General features: G+C 45.6%; 1 protein-coding gene across 7 annotated transcripts in view; it reads right to left on the bottom strand.

The window, feature by feature from the left end:
• Nucleotides 1-19,944, bottom strand: part of PLEKHA1 (pleckstrin homology domain containing A1) — a 712,942-nt gene that overhangs the window by 478,692 nt on the left and 214,306 nt on the right. For all 7 annotated transcript variants that reach the window (XM_086922967.1, XM_086922963.1, XM_086922965.1 and 4 more), the window contains exon 4: nucleotides 10,006-10,051. In XM_086922967.1, coding sequence (XP_086779093.1) covers nucleotides 10,006-10,051 — 46 coding nt within the window. The remainder of the gene's footprint in view (nucleotides 1-10,005; nucleotides 10,052-19,944) is intronic.

Genomic DNA, 19,944 nt, shown 5'->3' with positions numbered 1-19,944 from the left:
CTTCGAAGGAAGTTGCCGCCGGCTACACAACTGGTATTCCAGATTTGGAGGCGGGCACTGCACCGCATGGGTTGGTGGGGTACGCTCACCGAAGAAACCCCCCTTTGGAATAATGGGCGCTTCCCGGCTCTGGAGTCCCTTCAGGGCTTCAGGGGTTGGGACACAATAGGGATCTCCACACTGGGAGATGTGATGTCGGGAACGACACTTAAATCCTTCCAAGACCTCAGAGCGGAATATAACATGCCCAGGTCCCAATTCTTTCAATATTTGCAATTCCGACATGCCATTGCGCCAAGCTTAATAGGGCTGGACTCCCTCCCAGAGTTTCGTCCGTAGGAAGCTAAGGTCTTTATGGGGGATCTAGGGGGAAAAAAAGATATCTCGCATTTATCAGACACTAGTCACACACTGCTCCACAACATTGCAGAAGCTCAGAGAGTCCTGGGAAGGGGATGTCAGGGTGTTGGAAGAAGAAGATTGGCGGGAGGCATTGGAGGCCCCTAGAGGTGCTGCCATAGCGTTGCGCCTGCGGCTTATCCAATTCAAATATCTTCATAGGATCTATTACACTAGGGAGAGATTGTGGCGGGCAGGCCTCATAGCATCCCCAGACTGTCTCCGATGTGAGAGGGAGGTGGGTACATTGATGCACACGGTATGGGGTTGCGGCTCACTGGTCAGATTCTGGAAGGGGGTATGGGATTGTCTGTCCGAGGTCCTGGGGTGGGAACTCCCACGCACAGCACGTTTGGGTCTGCTCCATGTACTGGACGGGGTCGGGGGGAATAGATATAAGAGGCATCTGTTGCTGTTGGGTTTGACCCTTGCCAAAAGAGACATAGCTAGGGCTTGGAAGGACCCCAGGGCTCCGGCTGTTTGGGTATGGAAGAGGGGGTTAGATTTTTGTATGGGGCTGGAGCAGCCAATCTTTGTGGCCCGTGGCTGTCCGCGTGATCACTACAAGATATGGAAGAAGTGGGCGGATTATAGGGGCCTGTGGCTCGAACCTCCAGTGGAACGGGTGGCAATTATGGAGATTGTCTAATGAGCAGTGATAGAAGAAGTACATACGTATTGGACAGCGAACAGATTAGCTGAATAGAGGAGACGATATAGTGTGACCGGCGGGGTGGGGGAGTTGGGAAAAAAGAAGGGAGTAGGCACTATTATGTAGGTTGATATTGTCAGAAAAAAATTATGACGATTGCTAATCCATTGTTTTTTTTGTGTGATATTTGCAGATTACCCAGGAATGCGGGGTGCTGCGTCATGTGGGCAATCTATCAAATAAAATTTGTTTTAAAAAAGAAAAAAAACCATCGGGAGTCTCCTGCCTGAATCAGGTCTGGTGGCATGTATGGTTGTAATGCCACTGCCTCTTCCTTCTGCCCTCAATGGTCTTTTATATTGCCACAGCCTTTCTTGCTTGTACTCTACAGTTGGTTTGTTGCCTCTGTCCACCTTTCCCCTGCACTTCATAGTCTGTTGTGCAGCCACTGCCCCTCCTGCATGCACAGCGTTGTCAACTTAATGCCTCTGAATTTTCCTCGATGAGATGGTCCTATTCCCGTAGAAATTATGGTTAGTGCTCTAAACAACTAAAATGAGGACATATTTTCTGAGTTACCTAATAGGGTAAAATCACTTTCGAATAATTTGCTATTTTTATCTTTTTTCATCCAGCTGATCACTTGATTATATATTACACTTAAGGGAAAGGATGTGATGTTAGGGCCAGAGCTGCAGACTTTGCAACTGGGGAACCAGGTTCGAGTTTCGGAGTCAGCACGACATCCTGTGATTCTGGGAAAATCACTTAATCTCCCCTTGCCTAAAACCAAAATGAATGTGTCCTTCTGTAATGTAACATATGCTCATGTACAGCACTCCTATACCTTTGGGTCAAGTCTGTTCTATACAAATTAAGTGTTTTGCACACTTCGGTCATTGGGCTATACTTGGGCCACATTTGGGTCATATTTTTGCTGTATTTGGGGGGTTTTCTCCCATTGGTGGCCATCTTGGGAGTCTTATTTATTATGAAACTCCATAATTTCCTCATTTGTTGCAATATCACCAGTAGATGATGCTTTTAGTTTTCTACTTAGATTCCATCAAGATGGCATTCAGACCTGCCACATATCTGGCATAAATTCAGAATGTTAGCACTCCAGTTGCTCATTATATTACTGTAGTGAAGCTATTGATTACCAGAGAGTTATCTGTCAGTCTGCTGCTGGTGTTGAAAGTGCATGTTTCAGTCTGCATGTCAGAACGTCTTAATGAAAAAGAAGATGAAGAACTCACTTAAAATTTGTCTTAATTTTTTTTCATACAGCACTAACCATAATTTCTATGAAACTGAACGCCCTCATTTTGTTCCCTTAGAAACTAAAAGTTTTAAGTTTTACCAGTTTGATTTAATCAACATGGCTTCAGGTGTTCCATACTTTTGTCATAAATAACACTGTTAGCACGCTAGTTGTTCTTTAGAACATACTGGAAGGCTGCAATAGAAGTCAAGGGAATCAACTGAGTGGCTGCTCCTGTTGGAAGTACATGATTTACTGAGAATGTGAGACTATTTTTATATGGCTGAGAAAGATAGTGTGAATTTACTGAAAATATGCTCTCAGTTTAGCTTATAGAGCACCTTCCATAACCTGTATGGGAAAATCATGAGGAAACAGTTCTCTTTCGAATATGATTCATGAAATCCCAGCAGATGGCTTTTCCTCAGGGTACAATCACTTTAGAACATAAGACAATTCCTAAAATTATGGTACCTTCAACAAATGACCTATGTTGTAACTAAAATCTGTTATCACCCTTTATATGTTTTCCTTTTTGTGATACTCAAAACCTGCCATTCACTACAATGCATTTCTATGGGGTGATATCATGTATATTGGTCCCAAGATGGCTACCAACATTTCCTGGTTTTAGAGGTGGCAGCCAATCAGATCCCATGATGAGAGCTGTGCTTAGGCTCCACCCAGTAATACAAATTAGTTTTTTCTTTAATACCTCCAAAACTATTGAAATAACAAAAAGTGTAATCTCCAGAACAAAATCTACCTTTCTGTCAAACTTGGTGTAATTCTGTCTGTCTGTTTGGGCCGCAGGCGTGTGTAAAGACTCGATGGGAATTAACATGTAAATGCAAATGCCCCGCCCCCGTTTCTTGGCCCCTGCATGACAGATCACCCCAAAACTTTCCATGCACAACTAGAATCACCCGGGCACTTTTTTAGGGGAAAGTTTGTTAAGACTCAAACAGCGCCAAAGATATAGGAAAGTCAAAATCCGCTTTCGCTATGGAAACATGGTCCTAATATATAGGAAAAGCATTTTTTTGACTTGCCTATAACTTTGGCATCGTATGACCAATCTTCATGAAATTTTCCCAAAAAAAAGTCAAAGTAGGTTCTGTGTGCAGAGGGGACTTAAAGACTCACTTGGAGAGTCACGCACTCATGTACAAATCCACTCACATATGTACTCAAAGATCTACTGGGACACTCAGACATCCACTGAGACACTCATACACCCACTCAGAGATCCACTCACACACCCATAGTCACCCACAGTCACAGACCCACTTAGAGACGTATGCACTCAGTCACTCACTCATACACTCCTAGACTCACACACCCACTCACAGACTCACTCAGATATACACGCACACACTTACTCACCCACTCAAAGACTCACGTATCTATGCAAGAGTGTCAGAGACGCACTCACTCATGCATGCACCCATTCACTCACCCACTCAGATTTACTCTCTCACTCACAGATCCACAAATACTGGCACACCCATAGTCACTCACACATCCACTCACAGATTCACTGAGTGACTTATGCACCCAGTCACTGATATACTCAGATTAACACACCCACTCACAGTCCCAGTGGCCCATGCACCCACTCATAGAACCACTCAGACACTCACGCTCCCAGTCATTGGCCCACAGAGAGACACATGCACTCACTCAAAGATCCACTCTGACAGTCTTGCACCCACTAACTCACCCTCTCATGTATCCACCCACAGATCCAGTCAGACAGTCATATACTTTCAAAGGCACTAATGCACCTACCCACAGAACGACCAAGAGACTCGAGCAACCAAATCACAGACCCATTGAGACACTGATGCAACTAGTCATATATGCACTAAGACAGTTACACAGTTATTTAAAGAACCATTGTTTGACTGATGCACCATATCAGAGATCCACTGAAATACTTATACAGTGAATGAGAGACTTACTGATGCCCTGATTTATGCAGCCACAGGTTCCACTGAAAGAGTTCTACACTGTGTTATAGAGATATTAAAAAGCTACACATACTGTTATAAGGGCTTTTAGATAGATTATAGCCAACACACGAAACGCATTACTATCTGTAGTTATAAGTTTTGTATGTGGTGGTGGCAATTAAATTCCTGCTTATACTTTTTGCAACGTATTCAAGACTACCAACATCATCACGACTTCCGGTGTCGCCTCGAACAAGGAAAATCCATTTCAAGAGTAGTTTTTTCCAACAAATGACTACAAAGGTAAAAAAGTTAAATCAATAGCTTACTAAACAACTAGACTCAAACTATGTAAAATATGCCTCTGTGTTTTACAGTTTGTCAAAATCCTACGTAATTCACTGTCTCCTCTGCAATCGCGAGATTGTCGCTAAAACGAAAAATATCTTCAAATAAGATCATTATGTACTTTTTACTTTAACAGATAACAAACATTACAATAACTGGTGCACTATGCATTTCCAAAATTCAATATCTCATTATAGAAAAATACATGGACGTTATGGTTATGAAATGTAATGGAAAAAAAGCTGAGATTCACTTAAAAAACACAGAGGTTACAGGGACGGTATAGTTAGGAAATAGATTTTGAAAAACCTTTTGAAATTCACTGAAAAAAAACAAAAGTCACTGGGACCTATTAATTAGGTTGACATTTCACACGTTCAAAAATAAAGAAATTCAGCAGTTCGAGTTAGCTGAGTTAACTATAACTCGCACCCCTGCAATGCACTGCAAATTACCTCACATATTACATCACTCATGACAGTTAGTGACATCACTCATGACATGTCAAATTTTTGTACAAGTGAAATGTCAGCCTAACTATAATGTCCCTGTAACCTTTGGTTTTTTTCAGTGAATATGAATATATATATATATATATATATATATATATATATATATATACACACACACACACACACACACACACACACACACACACACACACACACACTGGAGAATGCATGCAATCAGCGGAACTAGAGGTTGTGGGGGGGCACTTGAACTTACCGGCACCGAGAAGGGGGGGAGGAGAGCAAGCCCTCACTGTTGCCGCCACGAGTCCACTCGTGCAGCCTACAGCGCCGCCGCTCCGGGACTACATCTCCCGGCGTCCCTAGCGGCGGCGCTGCTTCTCACGCACCAAGGAAGCGCCAGGAGGCGCCTTAAAGGAGAGCTCCGCTCGGCGGAGCGCGGGGGGCACTTGAACTTACCGGCACCGAGGAGGGGGGAGGAGAGCAAGCCCTCACTGTTGCCACCACCGCCAGGAGTCCACTCGTGCAGCCTACAGCGCCGCCACTCCGGGACTACATCTCCCGGCGGCCCTAGCGGCGGCGCTGCTTCTCACGCACCAAGGAAGCGCCTTAAAGGAGAGCTCCGCTCGGCGGAGCGCGGGGGGCACTTGAACTTACCGGCACCGAGGAGGGGGGAGGAGAGCAAGCCCTCACTGTTGCCGCCACCGCCAGGAGTCCACTCGTGCAGCCGACAGCGCCGCCGCTCCGGGACTACATCTCCCGGCGGCCCTAGCTGCGGCGCTGCTTCTCACGCACCAAGGAAGCGCCAGGAGGCGCCTTAAAGGAGAGCTCCGCTCGGCGGAGCGCGGGGGCACTTGAACTTACCGGCACCGAGGAGGGGGGAGGAGAGCAAGCCCTCACTGTTGCCGCCACCGCCAGGAGTCCACTCGTGCAGCCTACAGCGCCGCCGCTCCGGGACTACATCTCCCGGCGGCCCTAGCGGCGGCGCTGCTTCTCACGCACCAAGGAAGCACCAAGAGGCGCCTTAAAGGAGAGCTCCGCTCCGCGGGACGCGAGCGGGACGCCGGGCTAAGCCCGGGCAAAGGGCGGGCCCTCTGAGGCCCTCAGAGGACCTGAGGAGGACGGGACGGGCCACCCCACTTGGCTCCATCAAAGAAGGAGGTACAGAGACAACTAACTCTTTGCTTTTTATTGTCTTTGAACCACCTAGTGTCGTTTTGGGGTTTTTGTAGTCCAATTAATATGTCTATCTGGGAGGAGCTGAATGCCTTGTGTGGCACAAATTACGCCCCTAACATATCAACTCCCCCCACATTGGGCAGTGATACTGACCTCATAAACTGCACTCCCCAGGATGTACCCTTATCTCCTGAAATAATTTTTTCTCAAGCTAACACTCTGCCCCGGGGCTCAACCACCAAAAGGAACATCGAGGAGATTCCAGCAAATGTTGATCAAATGTGCTGTAGCCCCTCATTATCCCCCGCCAACTCAACTGTAACAACGCCGTATAAGGCGGGGACTACATCAAATGACTCTGTTTCCCCCCTCCAATTGACCCCACTGGCCCATATTGAGCGATTGTTGAACGCGGCCCTATTACCCCTGGTCACAAAAATAAAGGATCTGGGAGACCGGTTGTCCAGTGTTGAAAAAATAGTAAAAAGGATTAATCCATCAACTGTAAATACTGCTACTCCCTTATGTTCTACGCTCTCTACCAACCTTGAGAAGCCTAAGTCCATCGAACACAGGAAAGCACGAACAATTGATTCCTCTGTTAGCAAACCCATTCCAAGTGGCCGTAATGTTACTTCCAAGGCCACTCGTGTCTCTTTAATAGCTCCTAGGATTCCTCAAGAAAGAAGGCATCAAATTAACTTACCCCCTGAAGCCGCCCCCTATGTGACTGTTCTCTCCGGGGTCCCAGAGCTTAGTCAGGGCAAATTCGAAACAAGCCAGGACCTGCTGAACAAAGCCATCTTCTGGCTCAATAACAATAAACCGCTGACACCTGATTTAGATGGCGGAATTCTGAGCGTCAGGAGGGTGGGATGGCTAGGTATGTTGCCCAAAGTCATTCCGGGAGATCTGATATTAATTAAATTCAAACCTAGGAACATTGTCCCCTATTTAAGACTTTCTCAGCCCAAAATTGGAGATGGCCCTATTTGTATCTGGGACTTGTTTGACTTTTATCCTGGCCCCAGAGTATTGAACTATAACACCTGGTGAAAGGAGTCTCTGTGTACCATGCGCTATTATTCTGCACTAGATTGATTTTAGTTTGCTTTAAATAGTCGGTTTTTTCTTTCTTAATCTTGCAATGAACTGTTGTGTCTTTATACATGTATGTATTTCTTTTTGCTGCTTTTATGGTTTTAAACTTAAAGCCCGAATAAAGCTTGTAAAAAAAAAAAAAAAAAAAAAAAAAGGTTGTGTGTTTCCGTAATGGTCAGCCTTTGCCCTACGAGGAAGGAAACTAATGTGCTGGTTTCATCAATAAAATGTTTGGGAACAAACCATCTTCTGTGAAGTCACGTCCTTGAGACCTGGGGCACTCTTTGGGAGATAGATAGATAGATAGATAGATAGATAGATAGATAGATAGATAGATAGATAGATAGATAGATAGATAGATAGATAGATAGATAGATAGATAGAATACACGTCACGTATGGCGTCAATAAATAAGGGGAAGTTACTTGCAGTTATCGTTTGCCCTTGGTTGTTTTAACTGCCCATGAAGAAGGGCGTGTGCCCGAAACGCGTTGGCAGATACCAGAATGCGTATCAAAGTTTTCTTGAGCTGCACTCACAGGGTGATTCCACTGTTCTAGCGCAAGCGCTGGCTGTCTTGAGATGCATTCTGGTATTATTTATTGACGCCATACGTGACGTGATGCGCTTCAGGTGAGTCGCGCTGTGAATTCTGGGACTGGTAGTACGTTTTATCTCCCAAATGCGACGCCACCCCAATAAGCAGTCCCTCGCTGCAATCTCGTGGCCACAGGCAGGGTCTCAGGGAACGGCGATGGGAACCTGCATCGCCCCCAGCTACGTGGGGCTATACCTAGGCTGGTGGGAGGAGCAGGTGGCTAGTAACATCACAGCCTATAGCCAACAAGTCGTCCTCTGGGCCAGGTACATAGATGTTTTTTGTATTTGGGGGTGAATGTTTGCATTGTGGAGCATTCCGTTCATCAATTATTTATTTTGCATATATCGCCCTAAGTGGGAAGGGTATGCCCAGACGTGGGTCCCGTGCTCACTAAACAACTGGAATTAAGTTAGCCTGGCTGCATTACATAGCCTTCTGGGGAACATGCCCAGGCCGCCAGTCCCGATCTCAGCACCGAACCAAGGTGATCAGACCAGTCACAAAGCTGCATTGCAGTGTTAGATTCGCTTAGGGTTGCAGCGTTGTGATGGACTATGGGGAGACTGGGTGCTTCCAGGTTCCTAGACTCGTGAGAAGCGAGGAGAGATGGCCGGCGGAGGAGGTAAGTGGTATTTCTTTTTTTTAAATGTTTCACCCCCCCCCCCCCCCCCACCCCCCACTTCCCACTTTTCCCCTCTCCTTCACCATTCGTTCCCTGCCAGCCGCTACCGGTATTTACAACTACTCCCTAATGTATATGTTCTTGCCGTAGTTTCATTTTTTTTTTGCGTGCTGCTGTAAGATCTAGGTGTTTCAGGCCCGATTAATGGGGTTAGGGTTTTACCGCTGCTTTTTCATCTGTATATTACTGGAGTTACATTTTTAATAAATATTTTATGCTGAAGATAAATGTATTTATGGTTTTATGTGCTTTTATGAATGTATTTACAATCTAATAAAGATTGTATGATGACTTGTTTTTTTCATTTAGCATTTTAAGCTTTTATAGTTAATTCTATTAAACTAAATAAAGCTGATGATGATAAACTGGCGAGCATTGGAAAGAACCTGCACAGGTATTCTGTTTGAAAAGCTTTGACATGTGGGCACACTGAGAAGCTCACTATGGTGGGTAATGCAATGGTAGGTAAATTGGTGGAACCTACAGATATATCTTAACAATAACATTAAAACCCGAAATATCACAGTTGTGTTAAAAATAGACAATCTACATTCACCTCGACTCTAATCTATAGGTTGATTATTTTGGAGATCAATATTCTAACATACAACACAAAGTTGGTCTTTCTTGAAACTGATATACTACTGTACCAAACTACAAAGTTAGGCTAGAAAAGACTACATGCGGGAAAGTTTTAGTTTGTTTTTTTTCTTTTGCACTTTGTTCGGTGAAGACTGGATTTACGCTCATTTATAAATTTATAAAAAAAGAACGAGACAAGCAGGATGCTCTTTGGTTAGCTGGATGTATAGATATATAAACTGGAGAATTAGAAGAATCCAGTACAAAAGCAGTGTGCTCCTACATCTTTTTTTGTTTCACAAAGATGTCATTAGAAGTAAAATTATGCTTTTGAATTGCACCTAGTAAGGCAACCATTACTAGGGATAAAGATATGGTTTAGGCACTTATCCATGTAGCATTAAATATATAAGCTAAGGTGTGTACTTTTAATACATCGCACTGAACAAATGGCTCCTGGGTGAATGCTAATTCTATTTGGTGTGTAAAAGGAGATCTAGTTTTGCTTACAGTGTCAACCAGGAGGTCAGCATAATTTTATTTTTTACATTGCAGATTGAAAATTAAGATTTAGAGTCTACTTATTTCTACTATGAAAACACTGCTTACAAACAAGAAAACCTATTTATCACAGGAAGAAAGTGACAACTCTGCCATTAAATGTTCATGTGGTAAACTTCTAAGAGAGTGTCTTTATTCTGTGACATGGGTAAAATGACACCCTAAATCCAACAAACTTGTTAATTAAATCTTTAGAAAGTGTGTATCTTACCAAAACAAAACTCTGCCTTTGGCCTCAGTTTGGTGGCATCACTAACCTGTAGGAAATGATAAAAAGGATGATTTAAAAAAAATGTCTAACAGATCAGGGGTGTGCTTTAAAAGACTCTGTACATTTAGTGCCTACAGGCAATTCTGAATGACTGGGACGTAAAACAAACATTTACTTAAGTTCATGGAAGACAGCAACCAAGAGATCTAATATTATACTACAGAAGATGGCAGCTCTTTAAATACAGCGATACAGCCCAGAAGTTGCCAGACAAATTACAAATCTAGGTAAATTTGGTCTGTTTTAGTAAAAAAAAAAAGTTTTAAAAAAAAAACTTTTTTTTACCTTCAGTAATGCTCTTTCTGGTGAATATTATAACCTTGCATTACCTACCTTTAGAATACCCCCAGGAGCCAGACTGGTCCTAGACGATTTGAACAGCATTTGTCCAGCACTGGTAGCAGCCCTGTCAAGTGCCACTCATCAGGGGTTAGACTGACGCATTTCAGTGTGGTGGTCCGCATGTACTAAAATGCAAAGTCACGCATATTAGCGCCTGTGACTGACTCATGCGCTGCTGGACCCAGCCCTGGTTGTTATTATAACACCAAGTCAGTGACACACGCAGGTAGCACAGAATTCTTGAGGGGGTGGGGCTGGGCTCGCCTCGCTACAATGTAACACTGGATTCCCATTCAATCACCACGGCACGGCATATTTGACAGACGTCAAGTCAGTGCCTGTCAATGGGTGCATCCGAAACATGGGTGAGGTCAAGAGTCAGACAGTGAATTCTGTCAGACTCTCAGTTATGGGCCGTTACAAAAGCTGCTACCCTTCCATGGCGTGGGCAGGTGGCAGTTCAGAAGGCTGCATCCTGAGCTGGTGGCCAACAGTAATCATGATTGGGACTACCGCAGATGAGAGCTACCTTGAGCGAGCCTGATGCGAGCAGCAGTCGCACAGACAGACGAGCCAGGCGGCCAGCCTGTATGCAGAAATGCAGCTGCTCTCACTGACCTGGCTGCCGGCGCAGTCACAAATACAAGCAAGTAAGTGTGTGCCTAGGCATAGTCTAAGTCAGGCCAGGTGTATTCAAATCATTCTACGCTCAAGTTAGTTGCGGTAATGAAGTTCCAAATTATGCGCTACAGCGTTCCTTTAAGTAGGTTCCACGCACACATGCACTTGCAACCACACACAGACTTCACTTTACTTTAGATACATGCACTTGTGTGCTGCAGCTACAGTCGACCTCTTCTCCGGTGTGTGCAGACAGATGAAGTGCATGAATGAATGAATTATCTGCAAAATGTATTCGGTCAGAGCCTGCCAGTGCCTATGAATTAGCACAGTGCATGAATGATGACAGGAGTGGTGGTAGGATGGAGCGGTGTCTTCACTCTTCTAGTTGATTCGAACAATTAAAACCAGTTCATTCAAGTGTCCCCTGTGTCTGCACTGAGGGCAGCTACTATTATTTACACAAATAACGGGCAATAGACTTTATGACCATGAGCACACACAATTTTCTTTTAATTTAAGAACTGTGTGTGCCTCAGCCTTACTCTCCTGAGGCTTGCACATGCCAGTGCAGTCTGCAGCAGGGGCTGGAGCGAGCCCAAGAACTCTTCATTGCTTGATTTTCCCCACGAGAAAGTGTCACTCATAGTCGTTGAATTGTCACTCATTATTAGGCTGAAATTATGAAAATGTCACACATAGCAATCTGAAACCTTGACAGCTGTGTGGCAGAGGATGCTGTGCAGCTTCGCATTGACTTCACTCTGCGTCGGAAAGGACAATGCAGTCGCATGTATGGGCCTCCCCTGCGCTTCAAAGTCAGTTTATTCTTGCCTCTGGCCACCACCTCTGTAGGAAGCTGGGTCTTTGTTGCAGTTGTCCCCCCACTTTTTGACACCTTTATAGCCACTGGAAACTGATTTTAGACTGACAGTACACTGAGGCCTGCTAACCAGACCTCAGTGCCAGTGCTCCTTTCTTAAAACTGGTGGTTTCAGATTGCTTTAAAATTGGCCAAGGATTTTAGCAACCCATAAGTCCCTAGTAAATGGTACTGTTGTACATAGGGCATGGGTACTAAAGGGGGTACCTAATGGGAGCAGCAAATCTTATGCCACCCTATGGGACCCAGACACAAATTCCACACAGACTGGCATTGCAGGCTGCATGACATGGTGCAAACCATGTTTGAAAACATGACATGTCACATTCCTGTGTGCCATGCCAAAGACAGCATGGGCTATATGTAAGTCACCCCTACAGCAGGCCTAAGGCAGGGTTCATCATAGCACACGTGAGGACTGGTCAAAACGAGTTTCCCAGCTACACAATGGCTTCACTGAAACCTATGGTGTTTGGTATCATAATAAACCCAGACTGATTTCAGTGATGAATTTATTAATACATGTATGCAGAGGGTACTCTAGATACACCCCATGGACCCTACTAGTCCTCTAGTGTGCTGTCTGACTGGTCCTGTCCAGCTTGCCACCACAGATGAGTTTCTGACCCTCTAGGAGGCGAGAGCCCCGCTTTCAGAGGTCAGAAATAATGCCCAACTCCGGTAGGAGGTGTTAACACCTCCACCATCAGGATGGCAAGTAAATTAGCATGTCAAGGCAGCGAGCTTCAAAGAGCAAACAGCCTTTGATATGAGAGCCTTGCTTCCCCCAGACCTGGAAGATGCCACCCCCTGCGCTGAGGCCCATTTGACACAAGGACAGGTGGGAAATTAGCTATGCAAGGATGCGTGTTTCCCCTCCAGGCTAGTCGCACCCCTAAGGTGGGCAGCCTGAAGTGAACCCGAAAGAGATAATTACACTAGCTTGTGTGTGCTGGAATTAGGAACTCTGAGACAGGGAGCTACCCACTCCCCTCAGGAAGTGGTCATTCAGGGGGTATAATGACCCCAGGGGTAGGTAGCCCATTGGCTACTACCCTTCACTCCCCTTAACACTCTAAAATAAGAGTATTTAGGTTGCTCCCTGACACCAGGAAACCAGATTCAAGAACTAGGAACTAAGAAGAAGGACCAAACCGACCGAGTACTGAAAACCTGCACCTAAATTTGCACAAAATCATGCCATGCTGCTTGCACTTCGACTATCATTTGGACGAACTTCGCAAAGAGCCTTGCGGCTACAGCGGTCGACGTCGAAGCTGGGGAACCGGGTTCGAGTCTCGGCTACGACGCTCAACATCCTGTGATTCTGGGCAAATCACTTAATCTCCCCGTGCCTAAGAAAAAATTTATGTGTCCTTGTCTAACGAAACTGGTGCTATGTAAAGTGCTCTGATACCCGATTTATCGGGTCTAGTTCGCGCTCAATAAACCCCCCACCCCCCACCCTCCAAAAACCCTTGGACGACTGCCCAGCCCCTCAACCACCATGAAAGATCTTCCTTGGAGAAGGGGAGCTGATCCTCTGCAGGCACCGTAATGCTAGCTATTGGCTCGCCGAAGGAGCAGTGCAACAGCATAAAGGTATTCTTGCTCCAGGAGGTCAGATTTGTCTCCTTGCCAAGGTTGGAGATGCCACATCCCCTAGGAGCTGCCCAGCCCCAATACCCCAACATCACAAAGCACAACCTAGCATCGAGGGACATCAGGATCCACAAGGCCAGCAACGAAGGTAGCCCTGATGCCCTGTTTCCCCTCTTCACAAGGTCCCAAAGACACAAAAAGAGTCTCTGAACAATTGCAACCAGATGTCTCAAAGCACCCCTGCACCCACACTCCACAGCCCGAGTCAGAGGGAGGCAACAGTGCAAACTTTGTCCTGAGACCCTTAGGAGCTAAGCCCACCCTTGGGTTTAGCCAGACTGGTTCCCCAGTTGCCGTCTGCAGCCTCTTTCTACAAGGACAGAAAACCAGGAGAGTTTTCAGCAGTGCAAACCTGCTAGAAAAAGTGTGGACGACAATGTCCCTGTGTGCCCAAGACCCTCAAGACCTAAGCCCCCGTGGATTCAACCACACTCCCCCACCCCCCCAAGCCCCCTCCTTCCTAGTTCCTGCTTGCAGCATCTTTTCAACAGGAACGCCTCCCTTTGACTTTAACGGGGCACCCGACACCGAAAAGCACCTCAGCACCTGGACACCCCAGAGCTGACCAAGGTGACCTGTTGGTGCTGCCATGGACCTTGCTCCATACTTACCTTAAGTCCAGCAGAACAGGCCTGTAAGTGTTACCAAATGACTGAATGCAGTATATGTTCCCCCCCATAGGATAACATTAACACTTTAACAATAAAGTGCATTTTCTAAATCTTTAAAAAATCACCATCTCATAAAGTACTTACTTGATTACGACCATCTTGGTGTCTAACTTCATATAAAAATCTGTGTTATTTGTATAAATTGGTGTCCGATTTCTTTATTGTGTGTGTCTCGCTTACTGAATTTGTGAGTGCACAAAATGCTTAACACTATCCTCTGATAAGCCTCAACAGCTCGCCTACACTTCGTGGAGTGGTGTGGCTCACTGGTGTGGAGTGGTGTGGCTCACTGGTTAGAGGCGGCAGACCTGTAAGCAGAGAACGGCCCGGGACCAGGGTTCAATTTCCGACGTGGCAGGGTCTTGGACCAGGGTCAACGTACTCGATAATTCTCGCCTCAGTGCCTACTCTAACCAGGGAACACACTCGGCAACTCTGGGCATTAAGCTTACCTCATCTCCACAACGGCCCCCCACAGACGCCGGGGATGCCTGGTTTCACCCTGGAGATACCCAGTAAGGGACCATCTCACAGGGAAAACCAGGACGGGTTCCCCAGCGGTCTATAGCGCCAGGACACTCGGGTAGAGTAACAGTGCGCTTTGCAAGTATCCCACATTTACATCTACATTTTACACTACCACAAAAGAAAGTGTTATATCAACCTCTGTAAACCAATAATGGTCACCTGGACTCTCTGCACAGTGAACCATATTTGGTGCACTATTTAGAGAGCTAGCATCCTATACCCTCCGTCGCAGCGCATAACAATATTCAGTGGTGCCAGTGTTCAAATCTCTAATTTTTGACCTTTTTACATGGAAGAGAGACCATTTCACAGAAGAGGGAGGAGAGAGGGTGGTGAGGCATCTGCAGGTAAACAGAGTATCCACCAGAGAGAATTACCAAAGGTACGTAACTTGTATATCTGAGAAATACAGCTAACCATCAATTCCTTACCTGTAGAATAGCTGACAAAGCAGAAACTCCCAAGGTGGTGATTCTGTGGAATGGCTCAGATTAACAAGTCTTGCAGGCACGACTGTCAAGGCAGTGTTGCTTCATGAAAAAAGTGCACTGATGCCAACATCGAGGCCTGATAGATAACAACAGGCAAGCCATGTCCCCTCGCAGTCTTAGCAGCCTTGGAATTGGTGAAATGGGCCCTCAATCCTTCTAGAGGAAACTTCTTGGCCAATGTGTAGAAGGTTTTCCTGCTAAGGATCATCCACCTAGACAAAGTCCTTTTCTGCACTGCTTTACCTTTCTTTGCCCCAAAGAACCCCAAAAAAAGCAGATCGTCCACCAGATGGTCTTTGGCAAGATTGATGTAAAAGCTCAAGGATCTTTTGGGGTCCAGCCGATGAAGTCTCTCAATCAAATAATCAAGTATTTGTAAAGTGTACACTATCACCCCTGGGGAATCTGGGCGCTGTGTTGAAGAAACAGGTTGTGAGTCTTTTTCTGAAGTCTACCATGGAGACGGCTGTACGGAGCTGGATGGGAAGGTCACTCCCGGTCTTGGCATCGATGTAGGAAAAAAAGGAGCCGACACTGTGGCGGCTGCGACAGATGGGAGGGGGGGTGAGATCGAGTGATGAGTGCAGGTGTCTGGAGGGTTGGTGGAGGCTCAGTAGATGGTTGATGTAGGTAGGTGGGTTTGTTTGGGGGAGGTCCAGGAGGAGTCTGGCTGTGGCGTTCTGTATGGTCTGGAGTCTTCTGCGGAGCGGAGTGGGGATGCCAGCGCAGAGGGCGTTGCCACAGTCGAGGCGGTTGGTGACGAGGGCCGTAATGTCGGTCTTTCTGGTGTTGGTTGGATCTGAAGATTCTGTGGGGCATGCGAAGTGTGTGGTAGCAGGAGGCGACTGCGTTACCGTGCTGTTTCATGGTCAGTTGGCTGTCGAGGCTGATGCTGAGGTTGCGTGCATCGTCGGTGGGTGTGGGTCTAAGTTCTGCAGGCCACCAGCTGTGATAGCATGCAGAGATGTTCTTCCCAAACATCAGAACTTCTGTTTTGTTGGAGTGGAGGTGGAAGCAGTTGTCTCTCATCCATTTGGCTATGTCGGTCATGGAGTTGCAGAAGTTGGTTTGGCATTGGAGAATCATCGGTAAGCGAGAGGATCAGTTTAGTGTCGTAGGAAATTATGTTGAGTCTGTGGACTTTGACGACGTCTATGAGGGGGCTCATGTAGATGTTAAACAGGGTGTTAAACAGGGTGGGGCAGAAAGATGATCCTTAAGGTACGCCGCATATGATGTCTTTGGGTGAGATGGGGACGGGAGGCCATCCGATGCTCAGTGCGCATTCTGTGAGCAAAGAGGCAATCCACTCTAGGGTGTTTTGCCGTATGCCTATGTTGTGGAGTCTGTTGATTAGGGTGTTGTGGGAGATGGTGTTGAATGCCGCAGAGGGGTCAAGGAGGATCAGGGCCACTGTTTCTCCAAGATCGAGGAGTAATCTGATGTCGTCGGTGGCAGCAACCAGAGCAGTCTCTGTGCTGTGGTTTGCCCAGAATCCTTATTATGAGGAGTCCAATAGGTGGATTTGTTCAAGGATTTTGGTGAGCTGCCGGCTGATGGCTTTCTCAAGTACTTGGCTGGGTAGGGAGCAGGGATAATTTTTTAGGTCAAATGGGTCGGCGGAGGCGTTCTTTCTCTCCTCCTCTTTTGAGGGGTGAGGCGGAGCAAAGCATGTTGGAAGAATGATGGATTGCCAAATGTGAAAAGGAGTTGGGACCGTTGACAAAAAGGTAGTTGTAAGTCTTTAGAGTCAGGAATCGTAGTGGACAGATCTGTACTGGCTTGAAGGGGGTCCACTGAGCTCCCACAGTGGAATCATAAAGTTTTTGGATGGAAACGCATGTAAAACATTTTATAAATCTAATCACAACAGATGATTTGAACAAGGATGGTTGGTGGGACGGACTCAAAAAGGCCTAAAGAACTATTCCCTGCAAGTCCTTGATGGACTACAGAAAAAAGAATCAAGACTTCTCACAATTTAGCATACAACATGTCCATACTGAAGGTGCCTCACCAGTTCACAAACTTGACCCAGCATAGAACAAGCATTGGAAATGCAATAGGTCTCGCATTAGGAAAGTTTGAGTTATTGGTCTTATAAATGACTTTTTTTTATTTATGTGTTGTTTTTTAAAATATCTAAATTAATAGCTTTGTCATTTACAATGCCAATAGTTTTAACTTTCGCAAATGTGACACCTATAGCATTTGTAATGCAACATGTTTTGTATTTATGTGACTTAGATGTATTGATATTGCAAATAACAATGGCTTTTAACTTTTTTAAATAATTATTACTTAAATAAAAGTGATTGTAATTTATAATGGCAATAGCTTAAACTTTTGTGAAGATTATGTTCAGTGTATTTTATTGTGATGAAAATCCAAGAACAGAAGTGAAATATTAACATCTTTTTGTGACATTTGTAATAAAGTTTGTAACATTGAGAGAACATATTTGAACCAGTTGTTGTTGAATGGTTGCACAGATTGATGCTGTGGTGGTGACGAGTGATGCTGTGGCGTTCAGTAATGCTGTGGTAGCGCATAGTGATGTTGTGGTGCCCCTGAGTGATTCTGTAGTGGTGCTGATTGATGCTGTGGTGATGCGATAGATAGATAGAGTGAGGGCAATAGATAGAGTGAGGGCAATAGATAGATAGAGTGAGGGCAATAGATAGATAGAGTGAGGGCAATAGATAGATAGAGTGAGGGCAATAGATAGATAGAGTGAGGGCAATAGATAGATAGAGTGAGGGCAATAGATAGATAGAGTGAGGGCAATAGATAGATAGAGTGAGGGCGATAGATAGAGTGAGGGCGATAGATAGAGTGAGGGCGATAGATAGAGTGAGGGAGATAGATAGATAGATAGATAGATAGATAGATAGATAGATAGATAGATAGATAGATAGATAGATAGATAGATAGTGTGAGGGCAATAGATAGAGTGAGTGCGATAGATAGATTGTTAGAGTGAGGGGCAATAGATAGAGTAAGGGCGATAGATAGACAGACAGATAGAGTGAGGGTAAATTTCCGTTGCAGGAATGGGCCTTTAAATACATGTTCTATTGGGTTAAAGAAAACGGGACTGTCTGCATGTGTCTCACCTGTCAGGGAGCACTTGACATCAATGCAGAAAGAGGCATGAAGCAGCAGAAAGAAGGACTGCAAAAGAAGCTTGGACACTGGGAAAGAAAGCAATGCAAGAATGTGAGAACAACAAAAGAAAGGAGACTGGGAGAATGGGAAGAGAGAGAAAGAGGAATAGTGAGAGATATGCAAAAAGAGAACTGGAGAGTGAGAATAAGGATCTAGGGACAGGTGCAAAGGAGAGAAGTAAAGAGAGGTACACAAGAGAGTGAAGACTGTGGAAACTAGTGAAAGAGAAAGGAAAATAAAAACTGAACACGATGTGGAAGGTATGGGAAACACCGAGCCAAATAAATGGGGGCACGGAAAAGGAGAAAAAAGACTTATCAAGAACAATCCATAGGGTGCCTCTATGTTACCTTGACAGCATGCTTCCTGTATGCAAATGCCATCTAACATGTCAGCGCTTTCTGGGAGGTGTAGTCTTTCCTTGGTTGAAAGGAAACCATACGATTTAACGAACCTTGTAATGATTCCACCTAAAAAGGAAAGGGCAGGGCTGCGACAACGTTGGCCCCTTGGCGTGTTGCTATCCGGGCACCCTAAACATACCTGCACTGAGTCATGCGTGTAGAACTGGAGGCAGGCGGTGCCCTTTGATGCAAGGCATGCAGTAAAAAAAATAAGGCTGTGGTTTGGAATGCCAATAAAGTTTATCAAAATGGATCAATTTGTTTGCTTTGGAATTCCCAAAACTCGACGTAATGCATCCCTTGCTTCAAAGAAAAGCACGAGCATAGGGACACAGGCAGCGGGCAACAGTAAGCAGCTGGAGCGGTTCGAAGTAGACACCTGAGACTGATCGTACCTGGAGAGCAGTGGGCGGCTGGAGCGGTTCGAAGTAAAATTGCGAGACTAACCGCACCCGGAGAGCACCTGAAGAGCAGTAAGCGGCTGGAGCGGCTCGAAGTAAACTTCTAAGAGTGACTGCACCCGTAGAGTGCCTGGAGAACAGGAAGAAAGAAACGACTGCGAGGCACCGGGTAATAGAGGAACGAACCGCTTGTTGTATGCGTCTGTTTTGCCTGCATTTGGAAAAAAGTCCAATACTGAATGCCTGGAAGCAAGTAATCCTTCCCTGCTGCACAGCACGAGGCAGCAAAAATAATACTCTAACGTATATAGCGCTTTCATCCAAAGCGCTGTAAGTATACCATTTGGGTGTATGCAATTATTTGTATCCATTAGAAACTGGTGCTCGTTTGACTGACCTCGGAAGGATGAAGAACTGAGTCAGTGTTGCTGTAAATCGAACCTGCCAATCACACACTATACTCAACAGAACAACACAAGTAAATACGATTGTCCACGGAAAGCTTTACTTACCTGTAAGAATACTGTTGAAGCTTGAGGGTTTTTCAGAATGACGCGCTGTGCGGAACCCTGCCATCCAATACCATAAAAAGAAATCATATTTGCTCATCTGAGGTTTTGAGGTTCTCACCACAGGCAGAGTCAGTGTGACTCACAACGTGCGGTCGACCCGTGCACCACAGACTCACGCTTCAGATGCCAGATGTTT

Source organism: Lissotriton vulgaris, chromosome 5 (assembly GCF_964263255.1).
Source record: "Lissotriton vulgaris chromosome 5, aLisVul1.2, whole genome shotgun sequence".
Taxonomy (NCBI): Eukaryota; Metazoa; Chordata; class Amphibia; order Caudata; family Salamandridae; genus Lissotriton; species Lissotriton vulgaris.
Note: the sequence above shows the minus strand (reverse complement) of the source record. Positions and strands in the feature narration are given on the sequence as shown.